At 40.6% G+C, this 10,346-nt stretch overlaps 1 protein-coding gene across 2 annotated transcripts; it reads left to right on the top strand.

The window, feature by feature from the left end:
• Nucleotides 1-68: 68 nt before the first annotated feature.
• TM4SF1 (transmembrane 4 L six family member 1) lies at nucleotides 69-9,242 on the top strand. Of its 2 annotated transcripts, XM_008592558.1 has the most exons (6): nucleotides 69-230; nucleotides 1,925-2,161; nucleotides 3,595-3,684; nucleotides 3,774-3,919; nucleotides 7,110-7,290; nucleotides 9,146-9,242. In XM_008592558.1, the coding sequence occupies exons 2-6, from the start codon at nucleotides 1,985-1,987 to the stop codon at nucleotides 9,158-9,160; spliced, it is 609 nt and encodes a 202-aa protein (XP_008590780.1). In that variant the 5' UTR covers nucleotides 69-230; nucleotides 1,925-1,984; the 3' UTR covers nucleotides 9,161-9,242. The 2 variants fall into 2 exon arrangements, with proteins under 2 accessions (XP_008590780.1, XP_008590779.1); XM_008592557.1 differs by lacking the exon at nucleotides 69-230 and having other exon boundaries at nucleotides 1,893-2,161.
• Nucleotides 9,243-10,346: the final 1,104 nt, after the last annotated feature.

Here is a 10,346-nt window from a genome sequence, read left to right on the forward strand (position 1 = left end):
TACAAGATTCTCAAACACTTGTCAAGAACCACTAATCTAGTCCTGCCCTTTGTCTTGCAGACCAGGAAACAGTTCTGGAAGATAAGTGACCTGCCTGAGTCCACAAAGCTGGAAAACAACGGACCTGGGGTCTTACTCCAGACCTTTTCTTTCCAAGCCCCTCACTCTCTTCTCCCCACTCTGCTGACTACATGGTGGAAAGAAGACAGAAGGGGATGCGAACACTCGAGGTTAAAGTCATCAAAGGATCACGTTCCCCCATTTTGGCCCCAAGTGGGATAGATTGGTAGCATGGAGGGTTGGGACCATGGTGCCTCAACAAAGGCCCCAGCCCTCACCTGCACTGCCAGCCCAAGCCCTGTCGCCTGTGCAGTCCTGTCTCCAAGCAGACTTACAGTCAGATGCACGGTGGTGGCGGAGTGGGGCTCTTAGGAGGACTTGCCCACCTGCACCTGAGCACCTGATCACCTGAGCAGGCACGCAGTTCCAGGCTTCCCTGACCGCACTCCAGTTTCCCCTGATTCATTTCCTCAGGCCATTCTGGATCATGGCCTTGCCCCTGTTAGTATGCGCAGGGCACACTTCCTCTTGAGCTCTCCTCCCAGGCCGATTTCAGTCACTAAACACAGCTGGCCTCAATTTCTTTTATGTTTTGGGCCAGTTCCCTCAGTCTCTGGCCTTTGCCTGAGCCTCTGGATTCACCAGCCTCGCTTACCTTCCTCTTCTAAACTAGCCACTTCCCACCTTGGCCTTTTTCCTATTTTCCACACTCTCTATCCTACCTTGGTGACAGGGCCCCTCCAGTCGTGGCCCCAGCTGACCACCCTCTCCTCCCCCCACCCCACATCCAGCTGCTGGGGCAACCTGCTCTTCAAGGACGAAAAGTATTTGATGTCCTCCTTCGGCAAGGTAACCGTGCTTGAAAGTTAGTCTAATGCCGGTTCTGTGCCTTTACGTGGGGAGCCTGTATCTGGTTGGGTGGATACCTGCTCACCTCTGTGCCCTGATCTGTAGGTTCTGACTCTCCTAGTCATTCCAGGTTCTCTCAACCTTGTTTCCCCTCTCTGCTTGCCGACACCCTTCTCTCATTTTTTCCCTTTCCTGCCTTCTTTTCTCTATCCCTCCCTCCCTTCCTCACCACCCCCTCCCCACTTTTAACCCTTGCCCCATGCTCTAGGCCTTCCTTGGCCCTTCCTGGCATTGCTCTGCCTGACAGCAATACCCAGGAATTAAAATAATGAAAAAAAGCACCTGAGCTCTTTGTGTTGACTGATGCCACCTTTGTGGTGGTGCAGATTTGTTTTGGAGTCTGGACAGTAGGATCTGCTCTGCAGTTTGCTGCAGGCCGAGGAAAGAAGGCTGCTCTGTAATTTTCCCAGCAGCCTCGTCCAATCTGTGGGTGACGGCTCAGACACGTTGTCTCTAACAGACAAGGAAACGAGCTCAGAGCTCAGGAGACTTGTCCCAGTCACAAATTAAATCAGTGCAGAAAGAGAAACAGAGAGCCCTCGGAGTGGAAGCTGTCCAGACAGCTGTACAGCAGGATCGTATCCTGCTGTCTTTCAAAGCCTCGGCCAGTGCAGTTGCACCACAGGCACTTGGCAGCTACTGGACAGCTGTGTTAGGCTTTCTTGTTGACTCTTTACCCTGTGAAGGAGTTGTACAGTGAATTCCTTGTTGAGGATTAATTATTTTCTCCATTGCCTATGACTGAGGCTGTGTCTCACGTCCTGCCCCTGGTTTCGCTTGTCCCAAGGATTTCATTTGAAGGGCGGGACATTCCCCCCTCAACCCCCCCACCCCAGCCAGAGCCTGCAGTCAGGACCAATGACAGCGCAGTACCTCATCCACCCGGTGACTAAGAACTCGCAGTACTTAAGAGGTGGCAGGAATGGGCTGAGAATAGCTTTTGCTTTCTCTGCAGTCACTCTCATCTGATTTGGGGCATCACTGAGCTGAAGACAGTGAGAAACCTGCTACTACTATGTGCTACGGCAAATGTGCACGATGCATTGGGCAGTCTCTGGTAGTGCTCGCGGTCCTCTGCATTGTAGCTAATATTCTGCTTTACTTTCCCGATGGGGAAACAAAGTACAGCTCTGAAAACCATCTCAGCCGCTTCGTGTGGTTCTTTTCTGGTATCGTAGGTGGGGGCTTGCTGGTAAGTCATTCAGAATTATTACAATCTTTCAAAACTCCTCTCTGAGCTAGATGTTTTCATTATGTATTTTCAAGGAACATTTTCTGTAATGCATATTTCCAAATGCAGTGATTTTGTTGTTATCGTTCATTCTTTTGAAAGCAGATTATACAAAACTGAGAGAGGTATAGTGCATTAATTTTATTAGATGTTTTACAGAATCCTCTTTCAATTACCTTTTTGCTAAGCTCTCTTACTTTACAGCTAGGAAACAGATATTAGCTTTTAAATCAGATTTGAGAGACTATAGAGTTTCTGGTACTGGAGCGAGTAGTCATTTAACATTTGCTCTGGGGGGCTGAGGGGGTTGGCTCGTTCTCTGTCTAAATCCACGGTTTTGAATCCAAATTTTCTGCTTATTCTCAGACAGCTGAGACAGGGGAAAATAATGAATTATGAGTGCATTGCTACTTAGAAAGAACTATAAACTTTCTCCTTTATGTAATGCTGTGGTGTCGTGTCTAGGAAAAATCTTATAGTTAGTGGCAGATCAGTGTCTGAAGCTAGTAGTGGAATGTGTTGTTTTTTCCAAGGTTCGTTTTTAATTGAAATAAGAGGAATTTCCTGCCAACCTGGGAGCTGAAAGTATTAGCTTCAACCATGGCATGGAAAGAATGTGGACAAACTTGAGTTTGCTGTTTTAAAATGCTGGGATTAAGAATTTTTAAAGAGAAATTTTATGGAATTGTTAATACCATACAGTGTATTTTTTCTTAGTCAAGTAAAAAGATATTAAAAGATTTAAACCTAATACACTAATTATGTCATGGCAAATCTGCTTTGAATTTAAGCATTACTATTATGTTAACATAATAATTTGTCCTTAGCATAGCATCGCACTTGTTTAAGTTTCTTTTCATCTCAAACTTAAAGTATTTCATATCTTATTTAAGGAGTTTCATTGTTAAGCTAAAATTATGCAGTTTTATCTTGAAAGAAGCAGTTCACATTTACCATACATAGTTTTCATCTCTCCCATTTACAAAAAAGTTATAGTTATCCTATTAAAGACTTATGGGTCTCTTCTATGTTTTACAAATGTGAAAAAAAATCAGATTTAAAGACAGGGTTTAATAGTTCCAAAACAGAGTTTTCATCTGGGACTGTGTCATGAACTCTCATGGAATAAACACGTTAACCGGTTATTATTGTACCCCTCCCACACTACACCCTCACCAGAAGGAATTCTTTGACACATTAAATGAAAACAAGCAGATGTTATATTTAGAATTTTTTTTCTCCTCAGAGTTTTACAGTCTTTGAGATACTTGGTTACTCTAGATAAAGCCAGTCAACATCATCAGAAACAGATATATTTTACCAGAAGATGCTTAACCTGACCCACATGAACCTGGGGAATGACAATGACTTTAATTTGCTTGTTCCCTAACCAGATGTTCCTGCCAGCATTTGTCTTCATTGGGCTGGAACAGGATGACTGCTGTGGCTGCTGCGGCCACAAAAACTGCGGCGAGAGTTGCGCGGTAGGTCCTCTCACTGTGGTGGTGACAATGACTCCTAAGATGTAGCTGTGGTGCTCTTGGATCACTTCTGGTGTCTCTCCTTTCCCTAGATGCTTTCTTCTGTACTGGCCGCTCTCATCGGAATTGCAGGATCTGGCTACTGCGTCATTGTGGCAGCCCTGGGCTTAGCAGAAGGACCATTGTGTCTTGATTCCCTTGGCCAGTGGAACTACACCTTTGCCAGCACCGAAGGACAGTATGTAATTGTTCCCTACCTGGCCACACATTCTTATCCACATGTGTGCAGTAGCAACCCTATCAAACTCAACAGGCTTCCATCACCCACCGCTCATCCCGTGTTTGTTCCCACTTGCTCAGCCATAGTTTAGGCAGTAGCTGTCCAAGGATGGACAGCCAGTCCCTGACATGGGCAAGTTCTCAGTGCTTTTTAGTAGAGTCACTGATTCCTCATAATAACCCTCGGAAGTGACTTCCACTATTACTCTCCTACTTTACAGATGAGGAAACAGAGGCACAGAGAGATGAAGTCATTTATCCAAGGTCACGTTGCTAGGAAGTGGCAGTGAGGATTAAAATGCAGGCAGTCTGGCTGTGGAGTTTGTGTTCATATAGTGTATGTGTTATACCAGAACAATTGGCTAATTAAATGTAATACATCTTACTATTTTATAAGAAAGTATTATAGAACCCTTATATAAAAAGAGTGGTAACTATATGAATTTAACCAAAGCCCAGGGCAAAGCCTACCCCTACCCCCATACACACACACACGTATAACATAAAAACTATGTACAATGCACCCTTTATTTAAAGCTATCAGGTGATGTAAGAAAGGTCTTATTCACGACTTTAACATCAAGATAGTTTAAGAGGTTCCACTGCTTTATTTTGATACTTATTTCTTATCAGTTATTGAGAAAAGAACAGAAACATGAAAGCTGATGGAAACTGATATATGTGCTGATGAATGAATGACATGCTTCTTTGAGCAAGATACGATTCTGACTGTACCTTTTCCTTATTCAGCTCTTTAAAGTTGAATTTTGAAAGGTTAAGTTTTGAGATTAATGAGTGAAAATAATACTAATAATGAATTTGAATTGCCCTTATATTATCAACGTGTTTGTCTCCTATGAATTATAAAGCATATAGGAATTATATAGGTATTATATATAATTGGGGGGTGTGTTATATACACACACAGACACGAGAAGTCTTCAAAAAGTTCATGGAAAGATTTTATCTTTTATTTCTATTTTTCCACGAACTTTTTGAAGTAACCACATATTATGTGGCATACTTATGAGATCATGAATTTGGGATTAGGTAGACCTGGTTTTAATCCCAGCTCTGCACTTACTCTCTGAGTTCAGGAAAAAGTGAACAGACCTCTGCATCTCAGTGGGTCTATCTGTAAAATGAAACCAATGACAGAGGTCATGCCGATTAATGGGATAACACATGTAAAATGCTCTGACACATTGTGAGTGCTGCCACTGTTAGCCGTGCATATTGCCCACTAGTTTACAACCAGCACAACCCAGTGATAGCCTCTGAAGGAAAACTGTCACAGCAGTTTGAAATTTTGGTGTTCAAAATTGCTCAATCATGATTCATCTTTTTTCAAAACGTTCAGAAAGTAGTTATTCATGTATGCACAAGCATACAAAGGTATTACATCAACCTACCTCTAAAAAAGGTAATGATTTATGCAGCTGGAATGCAGGAAGATGTGGGAATATCACTAAATGTTTTTTATTGCTGTTTGTACATCCATCCCAGGGCTTTCAATATGGGTACTAACTGTCACAAGCCACTGGTTCATTGCCCAATGGCCAATGGGCATTGTTTACATTGTGACCTGAAAATACAGATCTTTGTTCCACCAATGGGTAGGAAGACAAGACCAGAGGATGGGATTTTTCTTTACTTTTTTTAAGTCAACAAATTGAACCTCTGATTGGCTCAATGAACCATTTAAAAGTTAAGTCTCTAATTCCAAGCCCCTTTGTTCTGCTGTGGCAGAAAGAAGTGATAAGGAAAGAATTATACCAGACCTCTTTGTGGAACTAAGCCAGACCTTGATTTTCCCACATGATTGGATCCTATCTCATTAAGAATCTAAATACACTATAATGTAGCAAAGGCTGCAATTCTAAGAGAGTAATCAGAGGTAGAATTTTTCAGATTGAAAGAATATCCAGGTGTTTAGAAAATCTCATAAGTCATATACACATATAGTCAGACATTCCCTTAGCACGGTTTGCTGACATTTAACAAAGGAACTTCAGGTTGTTATTTATCTTTCAACTACTTTTAAAACGTGTTGAGTACCTACTCTGTGCCAGATACTGTTCTACCTTCATGAAGCTCAGCCTTGTTGAATAGATACATAAGCAGTCATTCTCCCTGGACTATGGTAGGTGCCCTTACTCTGTGGCCTTTCACACTGTGTTTACCTGATCCGCATACCTGTTGCATTGAAGTTGCCTGTTACTTGTGTCTTCCCTTAGATGCTGTGCTCTTCTAGGACACAGCCTATGACCTGTTCACCATTATATCCCCAGCTCTGGCTCAATGTTGAATTCACACTGAGTGCTCAGTGATCCTGTTGAATGAGTGAATGCAATATGCTACATGCAATTATAGAAGCATGGCACAGCATCAAGAAAGTAAAGAGGCAGCAACAAATTAATTTAATTCCTGTGCTTCATGTTGCAAATTATTCTTTAAAAGCAAAAAAATAATAATTTCATTCTAAAGGTCTCACCTTAAAAAACTCTAGAATATTAAATCTTCAAACTTGTCAGAATTTGGATAATTTTCAAAAAGAGCAAATTAAGTTTTAATGAAGTGATATAAATTAATATTTTAAAGTTCTAAGAAAACTCATGTAAGGAGATTATATTTTCTAAATATTTACTCAATATTGGTTACAAAGTCCTTTCACACAGATAACAATTAAGCAACAATAAAATTGGGAAATAAAGTAAAAAATCACCTATAATTCCACTATCTTAAAACATGAATTGTTTTATCTGTTCTTAGTTCACATCTATTTACATTCATGAATTTTACTTAGCTTTAAATGTAGCATGAATATAGTTTTGCATTTTTATTTTTGTTTACAAGAATTCATATGTCTTTTAGAGACTATAAACCTTATAAGGTGAGGATTTCTAACCACAGAATCCTAGATTAGGAATCAAAAGTTATAATTTCGTTTTATGTTTATCATTACAACAAGATCTGGGCTAAAAGTAATTCATTTTATGGAATGACTTGTATTGGAAGAATCTGATATAGGATATTAAATTTATTCATTTCTTTTTTTCTGAATGAAAAATCAGCACACAAAAAAAGTAGCTTCTGGGAAATCCCATTATGTCTGGTCATGTATGAGAAGTATCTCTTCTTATCCACAGGTACCTTCTGAATACCTCCACATGGTCCCAGTGCATTGAACCCAAACACGTCGTGGAATGGAATGTAACTCTGTTTTCTATCCTCTTGGCTCTTGGCGGAATTGAATTTATCTTGTGTCTCATTCAAGTAATAAATGGAATGCTTGGAGGTATATGTGGCTTTTGCGGCTTTCGCAAACAGGTAAGAACATGTGTGAAAATGTGGTAGTCTGGCCCTGCTGTATTCAGTTACCACAATGCACCATTATTCATTGCAGAGAAAAAGACAAAACCAAACACGCTCAATCTACCAGCATTTACTCTGACATCATCCTTGTGGCAACACATCTATAGTATTCAGTTTTGCTCTCAGTAATAAGCTTCCTTGAGTCTCACAGTCTCTGGGTTATTTTGGTTCTTTGTAGTTGGCTCTACATGCGTGGGAACAGGCTGCCCATAGACATGGTGCCCGCTTCTGGATCGAATCCACTGCCCCTTTCACAACTCCTGCGCTGGCTGCAGACACACAAAAGGGATGCCCCCAACAAGTATACACAAATAACAGCCAACGTTTCATGGCATCAGGCACTGTGATAAACCCATTTTTCAAATGAAATTATGACTCTGAGATTAAGCATAGATAAAGATCACTAAGCCTGGAAGTAACAGGCTTGAACCCCTGGATCACTTTATGCCAGAGCTCTTGCTCTTTACCTGTATGCTACACTTGCTGTTCTGTTGGATTTTCTACAATTCCTTCCTTATAAGGAGTCCCCAAAATGCCTAAGCAGATAAGCATGGAGAATCACTAGCAGCCTTTGAATAGCAGCACATGAAAAGCCTTTCACTGTGAAAGAAAACCAGGAAGCACTTGTTTCCTGGGGATATGATTTAGGAGAGAAATATGCATTTGTTTGTAGGGGGGAATGTTCTTGTTTCTATATCCTTCTAAAAGATATATATTATTGAATTGATGGAAGCCCAGCTTTGGTCCAACTTGGCAGGGGGAGGTTATTTATGTCTCATTCTATAAAATGGGATAAGGAGAACAGAACTTATTTAATTTATATCTTCCAAGCCATTTACTCCTCTGTTTCCAAGTCTGTTAACTTTCTTTTAAAATAAGACAAAAACATAAGGGAAACTAAAAGTTCCTTGCTACCATGAAAAAATTTGCTGTAAGTAAATGAAAATTTTCTATAATTTTTGAGAGGAAGTTAAAATAAAAGTCTATTTTTCTTATCGGAAAAGTGCAGCAAGATTAATAATTTCTTTGGAATCCTGCCAAATTTTCAAGAAAACAACAGTGTAGGAACCTTTCAATATGGAGTTGTTTTCAGGCAATGTGGCTGGGGAGTGGCAGAGAAGAATCTTTTTGGGATTACTGTAACACAATCTATTTTTAGCTTGAATTTCATAAAAGGCAGAGTTTAAACTGAGTTCTCACTGGACTTCAGTGCTGGTGCATTTTGGGGACAGGCATAAAAAATCAATGGCCAAGATTGCGGAAGTGATTTGGCAGAGCGACACTGTCCTCTGGGTTGGGGGAGCAAATACACTGGGTTTGCCATCTGAGTCACTGTGGCTTCTGCTCAGACCCTGCAGGGAAGATCTGTTACTTTTGTTTACAAAACAAAGACACTTTCACAAGGCAGAGCTTTTACTATAGAATAGTCTGGTTCATAACTCACTAGTGTTTAATTTGAAAGGTTACCCACATTGAGCCCAAACCAGTGTGAAACTCCCATCACATTATCTTTTAAATCCCAAAGATTAAAACCCCACACAAACACATTCAAAACCAACCCACTGCCGGTATCCTGCAGTTTCCATGGGCCCTTTCTGCAGCTTTGAGTCTGGGAGGACAATGGGTCTGGTTTGCTTAGGAAACATTTAATGAGCATTGTCTCAGCCCTAAGTGTGGCTGGCTGAAGCTCTGCTGAAGCTGAGATCAGTCTGCTTTATGTTTGTTTAAAACAGAAATTTAAAGGACTGAAATGTCATCATTGTTTGTTTATCCCAATTGTAACCTAATGTGTATTTCATTTTCTTTACAGCGATATGACTGCTAAAAGAACCACCCCAAGACAGAACCACAATTTTGCTCTATTTCATTGTAATTTATATATTTTACTTGTATTAATTTGTAAAACTTTGTACTAGTGTATCATACTCCGCATATTCTACTTTTATAAAGGTGTATAAAGACTGGCACCTTCACGTGATGTTAGAGTTTGAACTTAGCAAACAAACTTTTTTTTAAGGAATGAGCAAGCAAACCACACTCTGGAAGTAATTTACAGACTGGGTGACAGTCCTTAGCATATTGGAGATAAACCCTATAATGTTGTGATGAAAATCACATCCCAGTTACTATTGTATATATGTGTGTGTATTTTTTAAATGAAAGATGTCTAATTGCTTTTTTTTGAGACCAAGAAGGAGAAAATCCAACAACATGCAGAGCTGTGTTTTTTTCACTGTTTATATGGTGTTTCCCATTCATATGGCTACAAATCTCTAACAAGAGGCCTTTTGAAGTGCTTTGAGTTCTGTGAGAGACGAATACTTGCCCAGGATGGGAAGATTAATTGGGAATGCTCCAACCCAAATGAGTGAGCCAGAGCAGGCAGTGCTGCTAGATCCTAGACTTTTCTAACACGTGGACAAGCACTAAGGATCATGTGTTTAAAAAGAAAAAGGCTGGGAGAACTGGACAAGAAGATGGGAAACGGAATAAAGCAGTTGATCAGCATCACAGGAAAATGGGGAAGGGGAAGTGAGGGCAGGAGGGGACCATGAGGAAATAGCCCCAGAACTTGCTTGTTTATGACAAAATAAAATATTTACTACCATTTTGCTGTTGTTCAGTTTCATTGTCCTTACTTTAAAGTTCCTCTTTTTTCCTCCCTATTTTTTTTCCAGTCCGCAGGTGAAGTAGCCCCTGTTGCTAAGGGTTTTGTGTCTTCTGATTTATCTCACTTTCTCTCCCTCATCCCTCCTTCCTCTTCTCCCTCCTCTGCTATCTATAAATTGTCATTGCTGTGCTATCCCTTGGGGGCATCACCCTGGATAGGTGGCTTTGCTTTTCCGGGAACTTCAGGCATCAAACTCCTCGGGAGGGTAACAGTCGTTTTCTCTCTTACCGTGTAGAGCTAGGTTCTCTTTCTTTCTTTCTTTCTTTCTTTCTTTCTTTCTTTCTTTCTTTCTTTCTTTCTTTCTTTCTTTCTTTCTTTCTTTCTTTCTTTCTTTCTTTCT

Source organism: Galeopterus variegatus, unplaced genomic scaffold, assembly GCF_000696425.1.
Source record: "Galeopterus variegatus unplaced genomic scaffold, G_variegatus-3.0.2 Scaffold8028, whole genome shotgun sequence".
Lineage (NCBI taxonomy): Eukaryota > Metazoa > Chordata > Mammalia > Dermoptera > Cynocephalidae > Galeopterus > Galeopterus variegatus.

What these genes read in the sequence shown, in the direction of transcription:
- TM4SF1 (XM_008592558.1), top strand. Translation starts at nt 1,985, where the DNA reads ATGTGCTACGGCAAATGTGCACGATGCATTGGGCAGTCTCTGGTAGTG. An exon ending in TCGTAGGTGGGGGCTTGCTG is followed by an intron (nt 2,162 to 3,594) that starts GTAAGTCATTCA and finishes TTCCCTAACCAG; the next exon opens with ATGTTCCTGCCAGCATTTGT. An exon ending in ACTGCGGCGAGAGTTGCGCG is followed by an intron (nt 3,685 to 3,773) that starts GTAGGTCCTCTC and finishes TCCTTTCCCTAG; the next exon opens with ATGCTTTCTTCTGTACTGGC.